At 40.9% G+C, this 27,986-nt stretch overlaps 2 protein-coding genes across 2 annotated transcripts in view; both read right to left on the bottom strand.

Annotated features, from left to right (window-relative positions):
• The window catches only part of EIPR1 (EARP complex and GARP complex interacting protein 1), a 308,944-nt gene that overhangs the window by 171,292 nt on the left and 109,666 nt on the right, over positions 1 to 27,986 (bottom strand). The window lies entirely within an intron of this gene.
• Positions 807 to 17,069, bottom strand: ADI1 (acireductone dioxygenase 1). Its single transcript, XM_083379480.1, has 4 exons — positions 16,903 to 17,069; positions 10,117 to 10,236; positions 3,858 to 4,037; positions 807 to 1,263 (listed from the first exon to the last, which is right to left on the bottom strand). The coding sequence occupies exons 1-4, from the start codon at positions 17,020 to 17,022 to the stop codon at positions 1,141 to 1,143; spliced, it is 543 nt and encodes a 180-aa protein (XP_083235606.1). The 5' UTR covers positions 17,023 to 17,069; the 3' UTR covers positions 807 to 1,140.

Below are 27,986 nucleotides of genomic sequence, written 5' to 3'. Positions count from 1 at the left end.
ACACTTCATACCTGGATTTTCACGGCCCCTTGCATATCTTCCATGTACACAGTGATTGCAGGCCCAAGCATGTAGTTTGAGTATGTATGTATATATATATATATATGACTAGATGCCAAAGGCGCACGGAACGCTGTTACCTTCCCACCGTAGTGGTCCCTATTTTTCTACTTGCATTTTTACGTGCTTTCAAACTGCTAGGTTGGCAGAAGCTGGGACGAATAACAGGCGCTCACTCTGTTACGCAGCACTCGGCATTCGACCCGCCAAACTGCCGACCATCTGATCAACAATCAGCGTCCTAACCCACTGAGCCACCGCGTCCCTCTTGTATATGTATATGTATATGTATGTATATGTATATGTATACATACACACACATATATATACATATATATATATACATTATATATACATATATACATATACATACATACATACATATATATATACATATATACATATATATATATATGTGTGTGTGTGTGTGTGTAAATTTTAGATTGCTAACAAAGAATTAAAGAATTAAATTTAGATTGTTAGCAATCTAAAATTTACACAAATATGAGCTGTCACTGTTGTGACTACTGCCTGTGGATGGCCTTCGGTTAGGCCAAAACAGGAAATAAAGATTTGTCCCATGTTTGGGGCCTAGCAAGGTAATCTAAATAGCATTTAACATATATATATATATATATATATATATATATATATATATATGTGTGTGTGTGTGTGTGTGTGTGTGTGTGTGTGTGTGTGTGTGTGCGCCCACCAATAACAAGCTTCCTTTAAAAAGCAGAAGACAATTAAAAGATAGAATATTATTTTATTAGCATTACAACATTAAAGCAACTATCAAATATAATAATGCTTTAGGTTAATGCAGGAATGAATCAGATTAAGTATTGCTTGTAAGAGGAACAAGAAAGTATTGATATTCACAACTGAGATCTGCAAACTACATAAATCACTATTGTAAGTAAAAATTCATCCATCCAAGGACAAAATTTGATATTAAAAATTGATATTCGAGGGGAAATCAAAGATTTATCCCCTGTAGTTGCTGTTAACATAGCTGCTTTGCCATTTTAATGTTACAGATGTTGCAGCATGTTCCACGCCTCAAGTTGTCCTATTGGTTTATTGTACTATTTGTGACAAAAACTCTTGGTACTGTGCTCGAGCAGGAAAGTGGTCAGCTGGTCTGTTATAAGCGGTCCACACCGGTTCTCCAACAAACAGTCTCATTGCCTTGACATAATTCTGAGAGGAAAAACACAAGAATTCAGTAGAGGTATTCACTTTCATAAAAGAGGTGGTTCAAACCACCAAAAAGGCTGAAAGAATTAAAAGGACAAAACTGTCTTTGGGTGGTTTTGCCACAAACACTATTAAAGAGATTTTTTTAAAAAAAAGCATTAGCAAACATAATACTTAAGAACAGAATCAAAGTGATTTTACTCAAGCCTTAGAAAATATCCAGACTTTTAAAAATATGGCTATAACCCATAGTCTGATTTTCTTTGCCTAGTTTGCAATATTGACATTGTGGAAGAAATAATAGTGATATAAATCACTTCAACTCAGCCAGGTAACAGAGTCAATATATCCAAAGTCCCAAAAGGGAAAGAAGTTCTTTGGACATTTGGCAGATTTAGAGTTCCATCATTTTATTGGCCTCATTCCTGAGTGGAAGAAACTGAATTTGAACAGCTGGTGCTTTTCACACACATAATCTCAAGCAAAAGTTGGTGTGATGTTCTTCAAAGCATGGGAGCAGGAAAACTAGCCATTTAAGAGAAAATAATGCTCCATGTACGATATTCTCTATTCCTCAGGGTTAGAAAGCACAGGACAAACCTGGAAGCTGCAACTCAACAGCTAAATCCTGGAGGAGCATAGAGCTACTACCCTGATGTAGAACAGTGTCCATAGAATAACTCACAAATTGATATTGAATACTCACTTATTGGGGTGTAAAACAAAGACTACCAAATCTGGACTGAAAAAATCCAGGTAACCTACAGATGTCAGGATAGAATTGCAGGGAGCTAACTCACAGCAGTCATCTAGTTGTGCACTTTTTGCAGCCCAAACCTGATAATCTTAGCTTTAAGTTGCAAAGAATTCAAGAGGCCATCCACTTCTGCATAAATGCTGTTAAGTTTGAAGTCTCAATTCACAAGGGTAAGCATGTCATTAATTGCATGAAAGTTGAAAGTCTTCGTGATTTCTTAAAATTTTATCTTTGTGACAATCCATCCAAGACTGGAATTCATAATCTTTTCTTTCTACAAATAATGATGCAAACAGGGTACTCTAAAACCAATTTGCTAGTTCAGCTATCAAGAGAATACAGGAAATAACTGGGCACGTGATGGCTTAGTTCACACACTATACTGAGCTGCAATCAAGCAGATTTGAGATTGGATTACTAGGGACAAAGTCCTAGGCCAGTCTGAGCTTGTCTTTTAACAGCAGTTTCACTTGAAGCAACAAGCAGGAGACCATTACCCCACTCAGTATCTCTAACCTACTTAGCTAGAAAAAAATGGAGAGCTTCGTTTCAGGAAGGAAACAAGCTTTCAGACGATAACCTTTTATCTGTCAGTGAAGAAAATAAATTATTCATTTTCTTTCTATTTTCTTTCTCATTCTTTTTTTCTCAGCAGGAGTTGGGTGAGAAATAGCTCATTTCATCCACATGCACTAAAATGGAACGTAGTCTCTTGCTTGTGATCGACAGCTCATGCTATAACCATGTTAGCCTTTATATTACCACATAATTATTGGTTTATATTTTTAAATGTTAGCCCCATCGGTAGCAGCATTTTAGCAACAGCTGCTTAATATTTAAATTAAGACTTTAAAAAATTCAGTGGCTTATGTAAGCCAGCATTCTGACTTTTAAAAAAAAATCTTAATCCATTTAACTTGTTATTTCTAATGTCTCTGATATTACATTGTTTAATAACTCAAACAATGTTTCAGTATTAAAGAGTATAATATCAGGGATATTAGAAATAGCAAGTTAACTTGGACTAAGATTTTTGTTAAGTCAGAGTTGGTGAGTTGCGTGTCTGAGTTGCGTTATTTAGGAGGCATTGTGGAAGGAGGAGGCTTAAGGTTTTGAAATGAAATGGAATAGAATGCCTAGCAATCTTAATAAAACACATTTATTGCAGCACAGTGGCTAGCACAAAACCTGGGATTCAGAAACACAGCTATGCATATTTTCCCTATGTAATAAAACCAACAAAAGGGTCCCACAAACTGATCTTCAATCCACAGCGACTGAGGATAGAGCCACAGCAAAATACTAGCTTCTTCAACCTTCTGTTCTGAATGCTTTCTATCCTAAACAACGAGCCAAACAACAGAAAAAGCAGAGCAGATCTCCTGAGGCTCCAGTGGATAGTTGCTATGGTAACACCAATCCCTTACTAAAGATGGATTTTATGACAAGGCTGGAGACACAAGTGCTCCATTTATCTATAAAGATAGCAGTTCAGAGCCGAGAAAGCATATGTGCTCTAATACTATCCTTCCCTGAACCTTAGGAATTGATTTCTAAGCCGAGAGAGTTGCTTGGAAGTCAAGAAAGTTTTCGATACTGTGCTATGATTTCAAGCAAGGTAATTCACCAATACCAAATCAATGATTTCCCATCAAGTAAGTTGTTAAAATTGTTACAATGCGGTATGAATTTGTACATGTTGCTTCTTCAAGATTCTAACCACGCATTTCTACATTAGTGATTCATACCTGGGGTGTACCAGAGCTATGTTTATATGCTGGTCTGCATCTGCATTTTATTGTGGTTTTTATTATTATTATTAAAAAAAACTGTGTCATACAGATTCATCCAGTGTAAATCGGTGATAGATGCCAGCAGGAAGTGTGATCATGTCGCCCTTCTCCATAGCAATCCGGATCCACTTATCATCTTTATCACGAACATCAAAATATCCACTTCCTTCCAGGATGTAGCGAATCTCATCATCCAGGTGTAAGTGCTCTTCATAAAATATTTTTATCTAGGACAGGGAAGGAACAGTATAGGAAGCATTTTTGTGGAGCAAGTCTATTACAAACACATAGCATATTGCATGCTACACAGATTGTAAGGTGCTACTTCCAAAGTGCTCAAGCTTCTGTTAATAGGCAGCTGTTCAATGTTTATAAGGTAGATTTTGAAGTTCTCTCAAAATTATCCTTATAGCAATTATACAAAGTAGATTGGCACACTTACAGCAGATGAAGGACTTCTGACCTCTGAACATCTAGTTGGGAAACATTTTAAATGCACATTCCTAGTAATCTTTGCATTCCATCAGCCTCAATTTGAGACCAGCTGTTTGCAACATTAAATCTATGTGTGCTATGTACTGAAATACTAAGCTAGTTGTTGCAGAATTACATAAAAGCAAATGAGCATGTTGGATGTATTCTTTCCCTCCTCTATGCCCAGCATAGAATTTAAGTGCTTTTTTCCTCCTTGACCAGATGGCAGCACGCTCGTCAAAACTGTGCAAGCTGGCAACTTGGGAGGGCTTATTTCAATGAGTGAAGCACCCTTCTAAATTGTTTCAATGGTCCTACTAAATAGGTTGTCATCTATGGAGAGAGCAAAGTCATATTTCTCTCTGTAGATCAGAGGTCCCCAACCTTTTGGGTATCACGGACCAGTTACATGGAGAGAGGTTTTTCCGCAGACCGGAGGAGGCGGGGTTTTGCGTGCTGCCTGCATCCTGCAGATGGGGCTTTGCTTGTTGGTGTGGACTGGTTGCTGGGATGCCGCGGCCCAGTACTGGTCCATGGACCAGGGGTTGGGGACCCCTGCTCTAGATGGCATTGCTTTCCAAATATGCCCTTCATAAAAAATCTCACATTTCATGAGGCCCCCAAAACAGATCATATTGTCAGCTACCTGGATTCAATTTAGTACTACCTAGATACATTAGGATTGGAGCATCCAAAATTTCCAGCTGATTTTTGATTATACAGGTTGTGGATTCTAAATTGCAGTTTCTAAAGGACTTAGAAGACACCAGACTGTATAAGGGTTGGGATTTTTTTTCTAACAAATGGAAATATGAAAATGATTGATATTTGAATGAAAATGTTCCTCTCTGCTACTGAAAGACATTTATGGAGACTTCCTGAGGAGGATTTGCCCTTCCATTAGGATGGTGACTGGCTCAAGCAATTGATTTGAAGTGTCATAAAAGCTTAGCTACTCAGCAGCTACTCTTTATACTGTATTAGGTTGTGTATTGGCATGTGAGAATGACCTTGAGGGACAAGGGGAAGAGATGCTTCGCAGAAAATGATCAGACAAGGGAGAGGAAGAGCCCTCAGTTGCTTAATGGTTAGAGAGAAAATTAAGGAAGACCCAATCTAATGGATTAGTTAAAAGTGTCGGCAGAAGATTTGCATTTTCAGACTCGCAAGATTCTGTTAATGTACCCTTACAATAAAGTAGATTTAGCTCATCTGGTTGTGTTTCCTGTCTGGTTTACCGAGGAGGGCTGACAAGATGCATGCACTAACATAGGGGTCCCCAACCCCCGGTCCGTGGAACAGTATGGCAACCAGACGGCACAACCAAGCAAAGCCCCATCCACGAGATGCAGGCAGCACACAAAACCACACACCCTCTGGTCTGCATAAAAACCTCTCTTCAGGGAACTGGTCCCTGGTGCCCAAAAGGTTGGGGAACTATGCACTAATAGGCAAACAAGATTTTCTGCCTCAGGTACTAAAGAATTTTATAGACAGCCTTGAACACCATGTGTTTCAACTTTCCCAACCTAGATCTAAAAAAGTGCTTACCAACCTAAACAACTTTGTGGTGTGTGGACTTCATCTCTCAGAATTCCCTAGCCAATACGGCCATTGCTAAGAATTCTGGGAGTTGAAATCAATACTTCTTAAAGTTGCCTAGGTTGGGAAATAGCAATAGCACTTAGACTTATATACCACTTCAGACTGCTTTACAGCCCTCTCTAAGAGGTTTCAGAGACAGCCTGTTGCCCCTAACAATATGGGTCCTCATTTCATTGACCTGGGAAGGATGGAAAGCTGAGTCAACCTTGAGTTTGCTCTGGATCTACATATTTCATTTCTCAGAACTTCATGCTGAACATCAGTAATCAGGCTGAACATTCTAGAAGTAGAAATCCACATAGAAAAGGTGTCAGGCTAAGAAGGATGACACACCGTGACAAGGGAGTAGGGTAGAAAGCCATCTGGATGTACTGCTGCACTGAGCAGAGGATCCGGTTCCATGACCTTCCTTAAAGGATAGGTCTGACAGAGAGACCATTCTAGTTCTTGCTTCCCTTTCTCCTCAGGCATTCACATGCAGCCTTCTCTTTTGGCACCTTCTACTTTTGAGAGATTTTCTACCTCTGAGATCTTACTCCGTTCCTTCCATCAGGCGTTTATTCTGTCCGAGAATGTCTGGATGCACCTTGGCTTCAGACAAGTCAGACTCTGTTAGCAAGCCACATCCTCCTTGGTTTTATTCCCTGGGAATCAGGGTGCCATTTTTTTCTCTCCCCCCCCCCAATTTATCAGTTTGGATGGAACACAAGACTGGTTAAAAAATGAAATGCCCAACTCTGTTTCTCCTTATTATCAGATTCAGTGAAGCTGAGGAGCTGCTAAGTGTAATCAATAATAAAACAGATGGGGGGCAATAAACCAAAACTCAAGCCAGACAAAGCTGTGGTGCCATTATTAGGCACTTTGTTTGACCTGGAGAGCTGTTTGGGGCTTTAAATTCAATTAAAACAAAGAAGTAAAACCTCAAATCATCCTCAGAAAAATCAAGTACTATTTTCACTTGTTTAAGATAAAAGTAAAACAAAAAAGTAGTCTTGCTGTCATCTCTGAAATGTTTCGTATGGAAGGAATTGTGATTCATTTGGTCGTTACTGTTCCTGTTGTAGTTGTTGTGTTGTTTTGGACGTTTGTGTTGTTTGGGTGTAGGGATCTCCGGTTGAAGCCTCATGGATATCTGTTTCTCTCAAAGACTCTGTATAAGTGTCTCTGTTTTGTTAATCTGGCCTCTGTGTGTTGCAATGGGATTCTGCTCTTCTGGAAAGTATTCTGACACAGCTTTGCTTATGGCATTTGGAGTTGTTGCTGTGGAAGTTCAGGATTTGGTCTCTGTGTCTTGTTTTTCTGTATATGGTAGATTTGGGTGTGCTTGATTATCACAAAGGTGTCATCCACGTAGCGTACCCATAGTTTGGGGTTTATTGTGTGAGAGAACGATTTGTTCGATTCTTTGCATGATGACTTCTGCGACCAGGCCAGATATGGGGGATCCCATAGGTGATCCTTTCAGTTGTTCATAGACCTCACAGTCAAATTTGACATAGGTGGTTAGGCATAGTTGGAAGAGTTCACATGTGTTTTCTAGTTGTGAGTGGTCCTCTTGGTAGATGTGTCTTGTCTAGAAGTTCTCTGATTAGGCTGTCTGCTAGTTTCAGATCTATTGATATGAATAATGCAGTAACATCGAATGATATCATAGTTTCATCCTCGTCGATATGAAGGAATTTGAGTTTGTTCAGGAATTGTGTCGCATTGTTTATGGAGTATTGGGAATCGCTGATGAGGTGTTTTAGGCATTTCCATATTGCTTTCATGAGGTTATAAGTGGGTGTGCCAGGGAGTGAGTTGATCAGTCTGAGTGGGGCATTTTCTTTGTTCACTTTTGGGAGACCATAGAACTGCGCTATGTTTGAATCAGTTGCTTTCATTCTCTGGTATTCCTCTTTGGTGATTTGGTTTAGTTTCTGTAGCTTTTTTAGGGTTCTGTTGATCTTGTTGTTCAGTTTCGTCGTCGGGTCTGTGTTGGTGCATCTGTAGGTGTTTGGGTCCTGTAGGAGTTGTTTGGCTTTTTCTATGTAGTCAGCCTTGTCTAGTATGACTGTCATTCGACCTTTCTCAGCTGGTAGGATGACGATGTTGCTGTCAGTTTTGAGACACTTCATTGCCTATAGTTCCTGTTTTGTAAAACACAAACGCCCAAAATAATACAACTACTACAGCAGGAATAGCAATGACCAAACAAATCACAATTCCCTCCATATGAAACATTTCAGAGATGACAGCAAGACTACTCTGCCCACACAACCTCACAGTAGCCCACAACCCAGCCTCAACTCTATCAAAATCTAAAGAGCCAACAGAATCAAATCAAAGATCAGGCGTCATATACTCTACCAACCACTGAGAGGGAGAGAGCTACTTCAACTGAAATACTAGAAGCAACATTCCAAACAAACACAACACAATTCAAACCGCAGTGAAGTTGTCCCCCCCCTACACAGAGACGAAACGTTTGCAGTCTAATTACCAAGCCCAGAAGTCAAACCAACAGCCCAGCCACCAACCCAAGCTACTAATATTCAAACACATCTCAACACACACACACACACACACACAATCAACCAGCTTAAGGCGAGACTTGAACTCATGGTCTCTTGCTTTCTAAGCTGGCATCTTAACCACTAGATCAGAGTGGCTCTGTTGTTAATAGGTTGAAGGTTAATATGTTGTATAAACCCAGTCACTGGATCTACACCAAAATGCAGTGTTCTCTGACTTGATGTTCTCCAGATGTGCTGGAAACACAACTCCTAGCCAGAATATTGCTTCACAATCAGAGAACACCAGCCAATGTGGGGACTCCTGCTATAAATAAATCAGTAGATTCACCGGTTATGGATACATCCCAAAGGAATACTATTGTTTTGTTTCTGCCTGCCTCCCTTCCTATTCAGGCTTTTTCTTTCTCCTAAGTGCCATTAATATAAACCAAGGAAAGGAACTACAAAAACAATTCTTACCCTTTAATTCTGCGCATGTGCAACATCTGGTTTTTAAACTTCAGAGATAACCTTTTGCAATGCCAGTTCTGAAATGGCAGGCTCCATCTTTCATGAAATTTATCAACTCTCTGCCTAAGAACTAATTAATTTCTATATTTTCTGTTCCGTAGTCTGGTATCTGATAGTAAGAATAAATAAAAGAGTGACAGAATTGAAATCTATCTCTGGGAAGATAGCACATTAGAAAGGGTCAGATTTCAGAAGTTGTAACCAAATCAAAGCTTCAATAATTTATTTTGTCTCTGCATCTGTGTATCTAGCTTCTTTTGACAGGTTTCTGACAACGAATCCTTCCGTGGCTTAACAATTTTTCAGAAGCCAGGTTATTATCATCCTTCCTATTACTGTTAGAAGAAAGTCTAAATCTAGTAAACAAAAAAATGAACAATGACAGAAGTATTTTCTTTCTTAGGATAATTTTTAAAAATTAATGCTAACCACAAGTGATGATATACATAAAATGAATCAAGAGAAATAGACCAGGTATGCATTCTTAATTTTCTCCAACGATCAACTAAAATATTCATAGCACTTCAAATGTATTGCCTTGGCAACCTCCTAAGAAAATTAAAGAGAAGCAAGCCTCTCTTCCTGAATTATCACTCTAAAAATCTCACACTTGTTATTTCCATTTCCTTTGGAAGCTTGATATACTGTACACCCTCTTATGTCAGAAAAACTATCTTGTTTAGTTCCCAACTCATTTGAACATTCCTATGCTATATTAAATAAACTATATTAAATAAACCACAGTAATATTCTAAGCCTAATAAACATATTTACGGCTTCGCCCCAGCAAAATCTGTGAATTTAACACTATTTGAAGAGAGCAAGGTGATTTTGAGGACTGCCTCAACTTTAAGACGAGCAGTAGAAATTAAACATGTGTCATTTCTCCAGGCACTTAAAAAATATGTATTTATTTAAAAGTAATGCATTCTGTCATTAAATTCACATGACAGAATTTTTTCTGGCTGTTAAGTTACCAGAACATTGTTATAAAAATTAGAAAGCAGATAAAAGATATCTACGCTTATACACTCACATATTCCTGTTACAGAAGCTATGAAGTGGGACTTACTTCTTAAACAAAGGGAATCCACTGCTCAAACATTAGAGTAGAAACTTTTAAAACTGGCACACACTCTAGTGGTAAATTCCAGTCTTTACAATCCTCCCAAAGCTCAAACAAAGCTGTAGTTGTTACCTTCTCTTCATAATTTGGCAGCATATCTTTGCTTATCGTTATTATATCCATCCAAGAATACTTCTTCTCCTTACGAATTTTTGCTAATTCTGGGTCAGTCTCGTAGTTGTCAGCATCCAGCTACAAAATGAAAAAAGGACTGTCTTGGTTCATTTGTTCAAAACAAGGTAACTGGCATTCTGGTGTACAAGGAAATTAAGTTCTCTCTAAAGCATTTTTTTCATGCTGAATTGAAGAAGAAATAGAGCTAAAAATGGCTTGTTTAAATATGATTATGCTTCACACACAGTTGAAAATTGGGTCACCTAAGGGTCGGCACAACTAACAAGAGTTTGCAAACATAATAGTTTACATCTATTTATTGCCAGGAGACTATCCAAAGATTTAACATGCAACCTTGCAACTTTCTTCTCCTGAAAGCTGATCAGTGTGTCTTTAAAAAATGATGAAATATTTGTCAAAAATAAAAAAGTGGTTCAAGAAAAAAGGTGGAATATTCAGTTTGTTTAGATAACCAAGTGTTTTTCATCCTTTTGTAACTCTTGAAGTTGATACAGCACAATACAAATTCAGTAAAGTAAAACTGTCCTAATTATTTCCTTCGGATAAATAATTTTAACCACAGATGCATGCATGGACTCTTCCAAGTCATGCAAAGCATCAGTTTTCCTGATTTGGCGAAGATTCATGTACTGATATATTATCCTGCAATTCTGCAAACAACCCTATCCCATCAGCCTAATCATATGAATGGATACACCTTGGCTTCAGAACAATCCCACACTTGAAACATTAATCTAAATAAGTACATGGATCAAGGATCATCAGAATTGCGTATTTAAAGGATAAAGCATTTTCAGAGATTAGCAATAGATCATTTTGATTCTTCAGAAATAAGATTATGACAAAGCCAGTTTTGTAATGTCATTATTAAGTTTTCCAGAGAAGGGAAAACAGCTACCTCAAGAGTTTTAAACCCTTGCAGACTTCTGGTTTGACGTTGCAGCATAACGGATGTAAGAAGACAGGGCTCCGTCTTCTGATTTCAATTTTGCCCCGCTGGGGACCCTAAAAAGGATCGAGTCACCCCAGAGAGGTGACAAAGAAGGAGGGGACCCTCTTTGATCATTGAGGGGTGGTGTCCTTTCTGTTTGATCCGAGGAAGCCCTCCAAACCAGTGGGGGAAAGACTGGCTACATTCATGTAGCCAGTCAGAAGCTGCTGACAACTGAAGGAAATAAGCACTAAAAAGCAACTTTTGAGCAATGTGGATGAAACTGGGTGAGACTCTATCCTCTCTTTATAACTTTAAGACTTTTTCCTGGAAAAAACCACCCAAAGCAAAGAATCCTCCCCAATGAGGGAAAGGGAATTTCCATCCCATTCCCTCAGGAAAAAAAAACGCAGCAAACTAACCACTTGGAGGAAAACAGAGAAAATTATAAGATTAATTTGGAATCAATATAGATATATAGCCTTGAAATTTGGGGACTAAAAGTGTGACATCTAGTGATGAACTATGGCACTAAATTTATTATGCTTAAAGGTAAATAGATGGGATATTATATTATTACATAGATGTTTTAACATGGCTAAGAGAATAGATAATTGTTAGAAATAAAAGTGTTACTATAACTAGAAAGATAGGATATGCAACTAGAATACTATATTTTGGTATGAGAAGGGAAATATGAAAATGCCAAGAGGGTCTGAATAAGGGAAATTTTTGGTTACCCAAATATAATTTACTATGAGAAAATTATAAGCGATAGAGACATACTATATTATTAAACAGGTGTTTGAATATGGTTAAGAAAATAGATAACTATGAGAAATAAAAGTATTATAACTAGAAGGATAGGATTTCTAACTAGAATATTATATTTTGTTATGACATGGGATATATGAAAATTCTAAAAGGGTTTGAATAAGGGAAGCTTTTGGTTACCCAAATATAATATATTATGAGAAAATGATAAGTGATAGGGATATTTTGAACATTGATGGGAAATTTTTTTAAAAAAAAGAAGCACCAAAACCACGATATTGATGGAACAAATGGATTTTAAGTGCAAATGCAACTGCACTTTGGCTAGAAAAGATATTTATAAACTGACATTATTGACATTATGTATAATACCAGAAAAATGTGATGAAAATGTCTATATTTAATTGTATGTGTATTAACAGTAACAAGAATTGTATTTGCCCAGTGTGGAAAAATGCATACCACAGGAAGAAGAGAGGATCAAAGAAGCACTGGATGGTGTAGTATTGGAACTAGACTGAAAAAGTTAATATGTACCACTGAATTACCAATGGACCCAGACAACACGTTGTTTATTAAGTATTTATGATTGAAAAATTAGAAAATTAATAAAATGTTTTCCAAAAAAAGAGTTTTAAACCCTTGCTTAAGTCCTTCCCTGGATTTCCCTCAAGGCAGCTTGCCATCACTAAGAGGGCAGATTTCCAAAACAATGAAATTAGCCTTAATAGAGAAAGCAGCATGAACCAAGCAAACAAATGAGATTAAGTTTAAATCCTGACAAGACTAATAGGACTTTCCTAGCATATTTATCAATTTTTGATACTGCTCAGGTCCATACTAACAGTACCTGTGTTTGCCCTCTAAAGGTAATAGCTCTACTTCAAAGGAAGGAATGGCAGTGTAAAACTGAGATAAGTACAAATGCATCTGTCTTGCCCAGGTCATCAACAGATTGCCCTGGCTTTTCAAATGCAGTTTTCTTGTTTTCTGGATGTGTTGGATTTCAATTCCCATAATCCTAAACCATAATGACCTTCTATTACCGTAGCTGAAATCCAACACATCCAAAGGGAATCAGGCTGAGAAAAGCTATTAGAAAGTAACAACCTTTCACTTTTTAAGGTGTATAATAAAGAAACAACCAGAACAAAGGTACAGGAGATTTTGGTTTAGTTTTGCTTTTTTTAAAAATATATGGGTCTTTTAAGGTTTACCTGTTAAATTAGCCAATTCTACCTAAATAAATACATATGATTGATAAATGATTAGGAAAATAGTCCTTCACGGACTTCACACTTGGAGCCATAAAGGGCCTTGCATATCCCAAAGATACCAAAAATAACACTGCTGAGAGGCTACATATTCTCATAAAGGTCATCCATTGTAAATAGGCCATATCCAAAGGGCTAGATTTATTTATTTTATTTATTTAATTGATTTTATATACCGCCCTATTCCCGAAGGACTCAGGGCGGTTTACAGGGCGAGTTAAAACAATACAAATAAGTACACTTTAAAATAGAATTAAATAAGACTAGCCCACAATTAAACAAATTAAAATTAAAATTAAATTAAATTAAAATTAAAATTAAATTAAAACCCCCTCAGTCCAGGCCAGCAAGATCAAACAACCAAGTTTTAAGGTCCCAGCGAAACGAGCGAAGGTCTGGGGCAGTCTGAAGTTCTACCGGCAGTTCATTCCATAGGGCAGGCGCGCCCACAGAGAATGCCTTCCCCCTTGGAACCATCCGTCGGCATTCCCTAACTGGCGGAACCCTAAGGAGGCCCTCCCTGTGGGAGCGCACAGGACGCTGGGAGGCTGATGCTGGCAGCAGGTGCTCCCTGAGATAATCTGGACCCATGCCATTTAGGGCTTTATAGGTCATCACCAGCACCTTGAATCTCACCCGGAGGAGATTAAAGGAGGAACAACAGATCTTCTACTGTAGAAATCACAGGGAAAAAATGAGTAAGTGTTCTTATTACCAAAAAGATACCAAAATCAATGTAGTTAGTAAAGTTAGTGTAGTAATGTTAGTTTATCTTTAAGCATGACTAAACAATAGAATGATTTCAACTCCAAGGCAAGCCATTCAACATTCTAGGGATTCGCGTCTATGTTCCAACCACAGATACAGTTGATATGATTAAGTCTAAGCCAACTTGCAACATCTATTTGACCTCACACCTAAAAAAGGTAAATTAACTATACACTAAAGCACTATCATTACACTAACAATAATAAAAACAGTTGGCATTGGGTATACAAAACCAAGCAGGAGGCAGACTAACAAATTTTTGCCAAGAAATTCCAGTATTCATAACAAATACCTGTAATGTTCTATATAATTATGTAGTGAACATAACGAATAAATGTCATGGATTGGATTTGCTAAACATGCCTGAGGAACTGAGGACTGAAATTCATGACATCATTAAATATGAAGCATACAGATAGTCCTCACTAAATGACCACTCATTCCACCCCCTCCAGATGACCTTTGCCATTTTCTTCCTCTTGCTGCTGACCAGGTGTGATCAGCCTGGCCCTTCACAAGGCAGCTGCTGGCTGCAGAAGGCCTTTTTCCAAAGGCCACACCTGACTTTCTTTAATGCCTTCCAGGGTCAGCAATTGTTTAACGAAGGGCCAGGCTGTGCACCTCATCAGCAACAGCAGAAAATGGCAAATGTCGGCTGGGAACAGCGGAAACAGCAAACTGGAGCTTTCATTCCCTCCTGGCTGTACTCACTGGGCCGCCACAGCCATTTTCCTACCTGCCAGCCTGCTTATAAGTTGCCGAGGACTCGCAACTTCCTAACAGCATCCCCAGTGACTTTGCTTGTTGGAAGCCACAACTTGTGAGGGGATCCTTGTTTAACAACCTGCAATTCTCACTTAAACAAAGGCAATGGAGACTGTTGCCATTGCTACACAACATGGTCATGTGTCGTTCCTTTCATCACTTAGAAACGAAAAGTCCGATTCCAGTCATCAATGGTATCAAAAGCTGCTGAGAGATCTAGCAAAAGGACGGCTAAAAAAGGTAAGGTAAAGGTTCCCCTGTACATGCGTGCTAGTCGTTTCCAACTTTAGGGGCCGGTGCTCATCTCCGTTTCAAAGCCAAAGAGCCAGCGTTTGTCCAAGGACATCTCCGTGGTCATGTGGCCGGCATGACTAGACGCCAAAGGCGCACGGAACGCTGTTACCTTCTCACCATAGTGGTCCCTATTTTTCTACTTGAATTTTTACGTGCTTTCAAACTGCTAGGTTGGCAGAAGCTGGGATGAGTAACAGGCGCTCACTCTGTTACGCGGCACTCGGGATTCAACCTGCCAAACTGCCGATCTTCTGATCGACAAGCTCAGCATCCTAACCCACTGAGCCACCGCGTCCCTTCAAAGGACGGCTACACCACTCCAATCCCAGCTCCACCACAGGCCATCCACAAACATGAGCAAAATTGACTCTGCATTAAACCCATCTGAAAGCCAATCGAAATGAGTCCAAATAATCTGCTTTCTCCAGGCCCTCCAGAGCTAAAGACAAGATAGATCTGCATGTGGATTAGAGAACAAACAAAAGTATAGGATATCCTCAAGAGGGTAAAAGAATTGAAATGGAAATGGGCCGGTCACATAGCAAGAAGAACTGATGAAAGGTGGACTAAGGCAGTCATAGAATGGACCCCACTTGATAAAAAGCATCCACGAAAGAGACCTAAAACAAGATGGAGCAACTACATTAGCAAGTATTGTAGGCCCAACTGGCAAAAGAAAGCTCAGGAGCATATAGATTGGAAACATATGGAAGAAGCCTTCATCCTACAGTGGATAGACAATGGCTAAAAATGAATGAAATGAATACATGATATTCTTCTGGTCAACTAAACAGAATACAAAATGGACCTGCAAAGGTGAAATTTAATGTATGAAAGTTTACACCATGATAAGTTTGTCAGCTGTTAAGGTATCAGCAGATATTATTAGCCATGCTAATGATTACTGTTATTAATAATTGTATTTGTTTTGCATATTTCCTTTCATGACCCACTAACGTCCCAGAGAACTACAACAATGATCCCATTGGATAAATTAGTTTCAAAAAAGGCCAAGGGGCCCGACTCACACAGGAAATTTCACCAGGTCAGCAAGTGACTGAACTGGCAATATTGAACAGTGAACAAACATAAGTAGGTTGCGTTTTGCGTGTCTGTGTTCATGCGTTAAGTCTGTTCGATTAATTCGGGTGTTGTGAAACCCAGAAAACGGGGTAACTGCAGGCCCTAAACGTAGAGGGGGAAGGGGGGGGACTTCCAAAGCATTATTTAAAATTTGAAGATGATCGGGGTTTTTTCATTAAAAGCAAACGCCATCCGTTAAAGCAGAACTTGCAGGACCTGTCGGTTTTTCAAGACGTCAGGTACGATCTCTATAACTGGATTGCTTATTTTGAATGCCTTTTTTCAGGGGATGGGGGGGGGAGAAACATACGTGTGTGTGTGTGTGTGTGTGTGTGTGTGTGTGTGTGAGAGAGAGAGAGAGAGAGAGAGAGAGAGAGAGAGAGAGAGAGAGAGAGAGATCTAAGAGAAACATTTTTTTCCCACGGCCTCTCCAAGGTTTTAGCACGCCTTAACACTCAAGAATCAGGGGTCTTCAAACTTGGCCCTTTTATGACTTGTGGACTTCAACTCCCAGAATTCCTCAGCCAGCTTTGCTGAGGAATTCTGGGAGTTGAAGTCCACAAGTCATAAAAAGGGCCAAGTTTGAAGACCCCTGCAACGAAGCGCGCTGCCTCAGGGCGGCCGGTGTGCTCAGTGGCTAAGGGGGGATTCTGGGCTCGGCTCTCCCAGGCAAAGCCTGAGAAGCCCTCCCCGCCACGGAGCACAAGTCAGTCGCCTTTGTCTCGCCTTTGCCCCAGCCTGGTTTCGCGCAAGCTCGCTGCAAACGGAGCCAGACAGCTGGCACCTTTTGCAAGTCTCGGACGCGGCCCGCCTCCCTCCTCCTCCTCGGCCTACTTTCCAGTAGAAGACGCCGAGTCGGCTCAGCTGCTCTAGGCTGACCGGCCGGTCCGGCTCTGGGCGATGCGGCTTCCGGGGGTCCTCCCGGGAATCGTCCATGTACCAAGCCTCCACCATCGTCCCCTGCCACCGAGGCTCCGCTCCCGCCTCCCGCCCCGCCTCCGACCAGGGCCAAAGGGAGACGCCTCCCCGGCCTGCCCCTCGCCGCCCGCAAAGACGCCGTGCCGCTTTTCCCGGCCTGGAGCTGGCGCGCTGCATCCGCCTGGACTCCCCTGACCTAAAGTCGGGGCGACTTAACTTCCAAGGGCGGTTAGCGAAAGTCTACCGCAGGGGTCTTCAAACTTGGCCCTTTTATGACTTGTGGACTTCAACTCCCAGAATTCCTCAGCCAGCTTTGCTGGCTGAGGAATTCTGGGAGTTGAAGTCCACAAGTCATAAAAGGGCCAAGTTTGAAGACCCCTGGTCTACCGTTTGCTACGACGGTGAAGATCCCCCTCCAGGGCTTTGGCAGCAGAAGGCAGAGCCCAGGCGTTTGCAATGGGGAAGCAGCGCAGGGCTTTCCGTCCGTGCCTAAATACGGTCGCAAGTCCGGGATTTAGGATTTCGGATCGCTTTTCCCCTCCCCCGCCCCCTCCCCCGCAACATCCCATCGCGAGTTGTCTTGTTTGGCCTTCGCTTTGTGAGGTCTGCTGCGGGAGGGGAGGGGTTCACCTCATGAGGCGTGTTACCTCCTGCAGTTGCTTCTTTTGAGGGCTCCTTGAGAACAGGTAGTCCTCGGCTTACGACCACAACTGAGCCCAAAATTTCCATTGCTAAGTGAGACAGTTCTTGTCTATGGAGATTCTCAATCATCTAGGTCAGGGGTCTTCAAACTTGGCCCTTTTATGACTTGAGGACTTCAACTCCCAGAATTCCTAGGCCAGGCATACTAGCTGAGGAATTCTGGGAGTTGAAGTCCACAAGTCATAAAAGGGCCAAGTTTGAAGACCCCTGATCTAGGTCATGGTTGTCTCAAAGGTGCTTTTTCAAGAGGCAACTGGACTTTCTCGTTTTTTTTCTTTGAAGACGTTTCGCTTCTCATCCAAGAAGCTTCTTCAGAAGAAATGCTGAAGAGATTTCTTGGATGAGAAACAAACGTCTTCAAAGAAAAAAGGAGAAAGTCCAGTTGCCTCCTGAAGAAGCACCTTTGGGACAATCGTTAAGTGAATTTTGCCCCATTTTACAACCTCTCTTGTCATATAGTTGGTAAATGAATCACTGCAGTTGTTAAGGTAGTTACATGGTTGTTACCTGAACCTGCCTTCCCCACTGGCTGCTTGTCAGAAGGTCGCAAAAGATGATCACAGGACCCCGGGACACTGCAACTGTCATTATTATGAGTCAATTGCCAAGCATCTGAATTTTAAACCATGTGACCATGCAGATGTTACAATGGTCGTAAGTGTGAAAAATGGTCAGAAGTCATTTTTTTTCAGGGCCGTTGCAACTTTGAATGGCCACTAAATGAACTGTTGTAACTCAAGGTCTACATATAATTTTTAAAAAAAAAACAAAATTAAAATGAAGCAAGTAGAATTGGGCACAGTTATATAAGAGACACGGTGGCTCAGTGGGATAGGACGCTGAGCTTGTCGATCAGAAGACTGGCAGTTTGGCGGGTCGAATCCCGAGTGCTACGTAGCAGAGTGAGCGCCCGTTACTCGTCCCAGCTTCTGCCAACCTAGCAGTTCGAAAGCTCGTAAAAATGCAAGTAGAAAAATAGGGACCACTACGGTGGGAAGGTAACAGCGTTCCGTGCACCTTTGGCATCTAGTCATGCCGGCCACATGACCACGGAGACATCCTCGGACAAGCGCTGGCTCTTCGGCTTTGAAACGGAGATGAGCACCAGCCCCTAGAGTTGGAAACGACTAGCACGCATGTGCGGGGAAAACTTTACCTTTACCTTTATATATGATTACCCAACATCTTTTCAGTTCCAGACCTGGCTGTGAGAGATAACATTCGCCAGGTCCCTCCCAGCTAACAGATTTCCCCATCTGGCAAAGCAAGATTCAAGTGGAAGTTCTCAGGCAAGCAGAGGGGGAAAAAGAGATGCCTGGAAAAAGTTTTCTCTGATGCAAAAAGGCACTGAACGAGGGAGACTTCTAAGCCCCAAGGAAAAGATTTTTCTTTCCCAAAAGATGGAGAGACACTTAGTTCCTTTCTTCCTGCAAAGAACTGAAGAGCAGAAGGTAAGGGATGAAGGAAGAATGTAGGCTGTTTAAATTAGCGAAGGGCACAAAATGCATTTTGAAAGTCTTCCACAACTGTTTGTTGAGGGCAATTCTTACAAACTTCTCCAGGGCAGAAAAGAGTTCCCTAATAATTTCTCAACAGCAGGATTCTCCCTTGGGTGCCAAGAGTACCACCTCTACTGAAAAAGCCTCTTGGGAAGCATTCCACGTTGTGGCTTCCCTTGAGAATTCAGAGATGTGCGCACAACAGTGGAGCTGCAAACTATTGGAATGACAAATGGACAATGGACGGTAGGATGATCAAACATAGTCCTGGGCCGCCTTGTGTGGTAACTCAGGATGGACAACTTTTGAGCAGTTGTGGATCCCAGCCCAACCTCCCAACCTTTTGGATTACTAAAGGAAGCAATAAGGATGTGGCTGAAAATATTCAGCATGTTGGACAGCACCATTTGAGAATGGAGAATGGCTTTAAACGGGCAACCTTCTCCCGTTTTTGTTCTTCAAACCATCCGTCCTAGGAACCCAAAATCATACCCGGAAATTACAGCAAAATCACTGAACTTCAGCTAAGTCTTTTTGGACTGTTTGGGAAGGTTACAACTAGGAGTGGTTTGCCTTCCAGTGGTTTCTCATTCCAATGTCTATCCTTTCAAAATAAATGTCCCCCCCCCTTGACCATTTTGCTGTCAAAGTTCAAGTGATACATGCCTATAGAGGTTCTCAGTCATCCAGGTCATAGTTATCCCAAAGATGCTTTTTCACGAAGCAACTGAACTTTTTTCTTCAGCTCTGAGAAGCGAAACATCTTCAAAGAAAAACAAGAAAGTCCAGTTGTCTCGTGAAAAAGCAACTTTGATTCAAATGATATACGATACTCTCAAGAGTGTTTTCTTGCTGATGCTATTTCAAGCCTTTTGGGTGACACACTTTTAACAAAAGAATAAATGGAGCAAACAGATTCTAAGAAAAGCAACAAGAATAATCAAGGAACTGGAAATTAAATCTCATACTGGGGGAACTGAATCTATTTAACCTTGAGAAAAGATGACTGAGCAAAAAGATGCAAAAGTACTTTCAAGTATCTGAAGGGGCATTAGACAGAAGAAAAGCAGGACCTGTTTTTTTGTTTGTTTGTTTAAGAATGAGAGTATGGAAGAATGGATTTAAATTATAGGCAAGCCTTCTGGCTAAATGTTAGGGAAAGACTAAGAAAGCAGTTCCACAGAGGGGATGAAAATCAAAATTTATCTGGTGAAATGAGCTGCAGTTCATAAATGCTTCTGCTTTTTAGTAAAATTAGTTAACTTGAAAAGATGGCACCAGACTCTTGGCTACCACAGAATAACACAGCTGTCTTCCTACCTGATGGTGTTGTGTTCTCCCTTATTAGATACGTTTAAGCGTACACATTATGTAAAGACCTACGGTATCTCTCTCGGGAAGCAATGGTGCTAGAGAAGGTGGAAGGAAAGAGAAAAGGGTGACCAGGAGAAAGATGGAGGGACTAAGTTACCATGGCAAGGATGAACTTTTGGACCAGTAAGGGAGAAGGTTAGAAGCCCTTCTTGAAGGGACTGAATTTATTTATTTAGCGTATGGCTGGTCACACACAGAATTAAAAGCACTTCATATTTACAAGTTAGAACAGTTAAAACAATTTTTTTTAAAAAAAGAAGCAATTATAAAACCTAAGAGAAAAACAGAAATAACATTTCAGAGTTTAATGTCGAGTTTGGAGATCCAGTCAGTAGCTGCCGTTGTTACGCAGAGGAAGTCCTTAAAATCTCCTGGGTATCTTCTATTAGTGCATTTCCTCACTATATGTTGGATAGTCTGTCGGGGAGCCCCGCAATCACATTGTGCTGAAGGTGTCTTTCCCCATTTATACAGAGAATCGGCACACACCCCATGAGTCGTTCTAATTCTATTGTATGTCACCCATATGTGTCGGGGTGACTGAAAACACAATGAAACAGCACAGAAAATACTTTACCCATTATGTACTCCCACCTTATTTCTGTTCTTAGCCAACCTTGAACCAAACTTGGAAATCCTTGAATCTCCACAAGGCACATTTCTGTTACAACTAGGACTTCTTAAATATGTTTAGGGAGGGAGATTCATTTTGGGCATCCATAGTAGCAAATAAACTCTGCTTTGTTCTGTGGGGCTTTCCTCTGATTGAGTTGACATACTATATTCCCTATTCCCCAATATTTACATACAATAGAAGCTAAGGTCTGCAACCTTTTAAGTGCTGCAGGCTTTCACAAGGAAAGCAAGGGTGGAGGCTAGAAGCGGGCCAAGAGACAGAAGCCGGGTAGCTGTGATGCCAGAGGACGGGATCAGATTGCATCCCTTCGCCGAGGTGCATGTCAATGTTTGTGTCTGTTTGATTCCACTTCAGATAAGCAGCCAAGCAGAAAGCTGGTTTTCATCTTGGGTCTCTTTCCAGAGGAAAATTTGGGTAGCATTATTGCCTTTTCATCTAGCAGGGAAGAAATGGAGCATGTTGCCAGTCTGTGTAGAACCCCAAGAATTTATTGTGCTTAAGGCTCAAGATACACGCTTCGCCTTGAACATTAAATTCCAGACAGACACCGCTCACAGCTGGAGCCTAAGGAAACACCAAATGTTGCATCTCCATTGTGTTTGCTTCTTTCTCAATTATTTTTAATTTAGCTCCCCTCTTGCTTATGGATTTCCAAGCATATGTCAAGCACAGCTTGCCACGTATCAAATGGTTTTTAGTTTGCGGGTGCATCCAAAACTGACACAGGGCAGCATCAGAAAGCAATCAGCAGGATTTTCCTAAACTTGCCTGCTCTCACGGATGCCTCCAGGCCTGCATTTCCTCCAGCTCCCAGGACTGCAGGAAATGCACCTCACGAAGTGCTCCAGCAAATCAATTCTGAGTCAGATGCTGCTCTCAACACCCCCTTAGTCCCTCTAGGCAAAACTGAAGGAATTTCTTCTAAGCTTAAGCAGGCCAGTAGGCTGTCTGGAAAAGACAGATAGGCAGAGAGAAAATGAGTTCTAAAGGTGCAGGTAATGGAAGACTTTGTTAAATGGCTCAGCTCTTGCTGGAAGATGGGATTGAGTAGCTGAGCAACAGCTGTCAGCATTAGGCTATCTGATTTTTCTTCTAGTCTGGTAGCTCGAGCGGTGAAAGTTAAATGGTGCAAGTAGTGAGACTTTTAGGCCAAGAGTTTTAGAAATATAAATATTATTTGAAATTTAGCTTTGACAAAATCCAGAATCTTACAGCTCTTGTGAAAATTGATGCACTTATCACGGCATCAGCTTTTTGGGTCTAAAGCCCACCATATAACGTGCCTGAGAGTTAACAGGTAAATGGGTGATTGCCAATGATGCCTATTCTTGAATGAAATGGAGACTTTGGTGGAATGAATTTCCTTCTTTTCCCTAGAGCTCCCATATATCTGTCCAAAAATGGCTCCAAACTGTAAAGGAAATAGTCGGAACAGATACAGGTACAAGAGGAAGAGAAGTATTAATTTATTTCTATTCTATATGATCAGATTTCACTTGGACTACAGGTAGTCTTGGACTTATGGGGACACAACTTAGCCTCCACTGGGCTGTGGGAATGGCTGGCGAGTGCACGCACTCACCCCCCACTCGTGCTAGCGCTGTCATGAGGGGGCTAACTGCCACGTGGGCACTAATGGCCCCGTTTGTGAATGCACCTGGGCGCTAGCGGCTCCGTTTGTGCATGCGAGTGGAGGTTAGCATTGCCTCCCTTTCCCTCCTGGCTGCCAAACGGGAAAGATTCGGGACCTCTGTTCTAGACAACAGAAACAATGGTTAGAGTTACAATGGAATTCATTTTGCTTGGGCATCAATAACAATTTCATATTGATAAATCCTGTACAGCAGTACAACAGGCTGTCTGAAGAGGTGATGAACCCTCAAGGCTCAAGTAGGCTGGATGGCCATCCATTGGTAAGTCCAAAGAAGTGGGTCCCTGTACTGGAATTGGAATAGATTGCATTCAGAATCCATCCCTGTCCTTATACATTGTCATTTACATGCAGATGTTTACTCCAAAATAAGTTCTATGAGAATACAATTTACTCCCAGTTTTTTCCCCATTCATAGTATTAATATATAATTTATTTCAGTTGCAACTTCTAGAGATGTGCACATAAAATAATAAAATACTATCCTCAAATTTACAAAAGCAATCTGACGAAGTCCACTTGTTGCCTATTGTCCAGTCCCAGTGGCGACAGTCCCAAATGCTGTGCTGAACAGCATTGGCTTTCCTAAATGATAACAAGATGGGCCCCAATACAATCCTTTCTTGCAGAACTTCCCATCACATATCATCCAAAATAAGGAGGAAGGTGTGTTGAATATGCTCGTTCATCTTGAGTTATTTGTGACAATAATAAAGGTAAGATTACAAATAAAAAATGAGTAAATAAACAATCTGTTCTTCCATTTGTAGAAGGCACACTTAGCATCCATGCTATTAATAACTTAGCTGTAGTAGGGACTTGACTAGTCTTGTGCAGATGATGTGCAAAATGTTGTAAACCTAAAGCCATTTCCATATGCATTCCCTGCTTCTTTCATACCTGTTGTAGTTATTTATGCTTGTCCCATGAGATACAGCCTCTCTTACTGACTACTTCATGGGTCCTTCAATCATTGGCAGCCAACATTAGTTGTTAAAATAGACTGTGATGGTGGTTTACAATTGGTTATATTTTTCCTGTGCAAGAAAACAAGAAATCACTCAAAAATCCTTTGGTCCTTTTAAAAAATGTAAACCTTTGAATGAATCCCCTAAGAATGTAAACATGCACACTCTTTTTGGCACTTTTGGGGCTCCCTTTGCCGAGTTGTTCACAGATATGGAAGATATGCGATAACAGTAAAATATTTTTTTCTTTTATTGGCAAAAGATTTTATGTATGCTAAAAAAGTGAATGCTGTCTCATCTGAAAGATTAAAGAAGCTTTGGTTCTGCTAAAACACAACATTAAAAGTATGCAGAGATTTTCATCCATCCATCCTGATCATAACACACTGAGTTGGAAGTGAGTCCAAATATTTATTCATTTATTTAAAAGATTTGTATAGCTTGGAAGTACATAAAGAATTCTTATTAAATTAGGAATAAAATAAAAATGAAATGCAAGTACTAGTTAGATCAGGGTTCTTCAAACTTGGCCCTTTGATGACTTGTAGACTTCAACTCCCAGAATTCCTCAGCCAGGCACACTGGCTAAGGAATTCTGGAAGTTGAAGTCCACAAGTCATAAAAGGGCCAAGTTTGAAGAACCCTGGGTTAGATTATACAGTATTGCTATTATACAACTAAAATTGTATAATTTGAGGGGAAATTAGCATTTAGTTGGAGTGAAGCAAAGAGGACTAAATATGGTCTATTTGCAATTAGCATATCTTATCTCTAAAACCCTGCTCTTGTTCTTTTGTTTAGGACTCCAGCAGACCAGGAGTGACACTAAAGCAACCATGCTCAAAAGGGAGTGGGTGGGGGAGGGGAGCTGTCAATGTTTACATATGAAATCCACTCCAGTGTTGTTGCTAAGGCAGTTCTACTTCTGTCATAGGCATGAAAACTGGCTGGGTGACCTTGGGCCAGTCAGTCTCTCTCTCAGCCCAACTCACCTCACAGGGTGGTGGTGGTGGTGAAAATAGGAGGAGGAAGGTGTGTTGGGTATGTTCACCTCCTTGAGCTGCATCTTGGAGGGCCGGGTGGATTTAATTTGGAAACAGAAGCCCTGGTGGCATGGATGGATCAAAGAAGGCAAATTATTGACCGCAAACTCCTCCTCTTTTAATGGCTATTAAGGAATAGAAGGGGACTGAGCTTGAATCACACTGTTACATCTACCATTTGATTGATTGATTTCTCCACTTATATGACTATCCATCTCAAAATCATGGCTTAGGGTTACTAACAATATTTTAAAATAGCATAAACCATTAAAAAAAAAGAAACAACAGACATATAAACTCAACTAGGGTAAAAACGATCTCACTGACAAATCAACATAAGCATTTGATGGACAGCCACATCTTCTGAGACCCAGACCGGTGATATTTTGCCTTTTCGGACACCCCCCCTCCCCAAAGATAAAAGGGCAGCAGAAGGAAGATTTGTAGACTAAGATAAGCAATAACATGACACCGGGCTGGATTATTTGAGAGACCGCCTGTCTCCAGGGACATCTACCCATGCCATCAGGTCCAGCAGAAGAGACTTGGAGCGAGTACAACTAGAGAGTGTCATCTGAAAGGACCCAGAAGGATGGTCTTCTCTGCTGATACACCCACCTCTAGAACATAATTCTATAAAACATCATTCCCTCTGAGGTCAGGCTCACCCTGATCCTGCTGGCCTTCCAGGAGAACATGAAGACCTGCCTGTGATGGCTCCCTTGGGTGCTGGCTCAGACGATGAGGAAGAGGTGGTTCTGGGGGACATCTGAGAGGGACTATGGAGAGCACCAGGGGGATATAGAAGACTCCATGGTAGTCAGATGGTTGAGGCAAAGCAGTCTGGCGAATGTTGGGGTAATCTAGGAAAGAGCAGCCAGACAAACAGCCGGCTATGCAGTCTGGAGTAAGGGAGCACCTGCAGCCGGTCAGCACAGAAAACCAACTGGTTGCAAGGTCTGGAGAAGAGGCATAACAGCAGTCGGTCAGCAGATGAGGAGTTGCCACTGCACGTGCGCACACACACATGCACACACACACACACCCCACTCGATCTAAGGTCACGGAGAGCTGAGCGGAGGTCGGCACAATGAAGGTTGGCAAGGCTACTTGTGAGGAGGCAGTCTCCCCTCCTAAAGAAGCACACCAGTTGGCACCTATTTACCTCAGTGTTTGAATCTGGTGGTTGTCAGAGACAGCTGTCCATAATCCAACTAACTGGGGAATACTCTTGACTTGAACTTGTGGAGATTGTGTTACTTTTGTCATACCTTGGAACCGCTGGAGTTAGGCTGCTTCGACCCTGGCAAGGATATTAGGTGGCATTCTCACTTCTGCTAGGGCCACGAAGCCTTTGCCCAGTTGTTAAAGCAAGACATCACATGACTTTGACTTGCGCTTTTACAGCCAGTTCGTCCATTGATTCTGCTTGTTAGAAGCTTGCTGTGAAACGTGTAAATGGTGATCACATGTGGGATGTCAGTCATAAACACCCACCGGTTTTGCATACTATTTAAATCTCCACCATGTGACTTCAAGGACACTGCTCCTATTGTATGAGGATCTGTAGTCATTACTTTTTCAGCACCATCATAACTTTGAACAATGCTACGTAAGGCAGTTGTTAAGTAAGGACTAGCTATACTGTTCTTGAATAAATGTGCTCTCCTGATGACTTGTGTTGTATAGTTTTTAAAAATAGCTTAAATTGTCTTTAACCTTGGTATCGTTGGTATGGTTATTTTATTTTCTTGTTTGTTTTGGTAGCGTTGATGCTTTAATTGTAAGCTTCTTTGGGACTGTAAGACTCTATAACCAGAGCCATGAAGGTGGGATGAGTGGTTATAGGAATGGAATACCAATGTAACTGCCACAACTGAAGCTAGATTTCTAAGTTTTTTTTCACTATTTGCACCCTCATCTGACCAATTGTCTTGCTCAAGTTTTCAAAGTACGATGAAATGCTTATTATGCACTTGACTTTTCTCAACGTTAAGCTTGTGTGATATTAGCTGAAATAACTCCTACCCTTTCCAGTTCCTAAGTAAATAAAAGGGTATTTGGCAAGCGAGTGGAAAAAAAATATTGTTTTTGCAACTGCCTGAAGAAAATAATCCCTGCAACCTATCACAACTTACCTACTTTAAGACTAATCCATTAATGGCTGTATTTCTCCTGCTCCCAGTTTGGAAACACCCCCCCCCCCAAAAAAAAAAAACCAAAAAAAAAAAAACAAGCCCTATCCTCAGCAGAAGAGAAGGAACTAGGAGGGAGGGCAGCCATGCATGAAAATATCTGTTGTAAATTCTGTGCTATCCCTTCTCAGGGAGATCAGCAAATGACTTTTGGCCTCTTCAGTTCAAGGAGAGGCCCATCAGCAGAAGTACACTCTGATGGATGAAGGGGATATGAAAGAGGTCTGGTTGAGAGGGGTCATTAATAACCTTAAGAGAACCAGTTCACCATCAAAGTCAAATTGCAAGGCATTTTACAAGAGTATACTGCTTCAACCTACTTCCAGCCTAGCTCTATTCTTATTTCCATATAAAATCTGCCTATCGCTCAGTTAGCCATGCATAACAGGTTTCTAAATTCACTAATTTTTACCCAATATTTATGTAACAAAGTGAAACCAGAAAACGTGTCCCCCATCACTTTCCCAGATCCTTCAGAAGCACGCTGAACTATTCAGAATAAAATGGCTGTTTGTTATCACAGGGATATGGCATTTCAGCTTGTATTTTTGCACTCCTTTCAGAGCAAAATCAAGGGAATCTTATCAAATTTGGACAAACCTGTCTCATAATGGGGTCTATAACTTCTTTTTAAAAGCTGTAATCTGCTAAAATGGCTCTGTGATTAAACTACTATTGTATGGCCGTAAAGTCTACAGCATATAATGATCTGTTTTGTGCAAGCATATAGAGTACAGCAACCTTGTTTTATAATCCTGGAGAATCAATACATATTTAATTTAGAAATGTTGGCTTATTAAAGCAACATACTCCAGACAAAACTCCAGAGCAGGGGTGTCAAACTGCCGGCCCACAGGCCAGACACGTCACGAGGAAACCACGCCCACCCCATTGCCGGCAATGGGGGAAAAGTTCCGATACGTCACACGAC

This window comes from Vipera ursinii (genome assembly GCF_947247035.1).
Source record: "Vipera ursinii genome assembly, chromosome: 1".
NCBI lineage: Eukaryota > Metazoa > Chordata > Lepidosauria > Squamata > Viperidae > Vipera > Vipera ursinii.
This window is presented reverse-complemented; position numbering and strand designations above follow the sequence as displayed.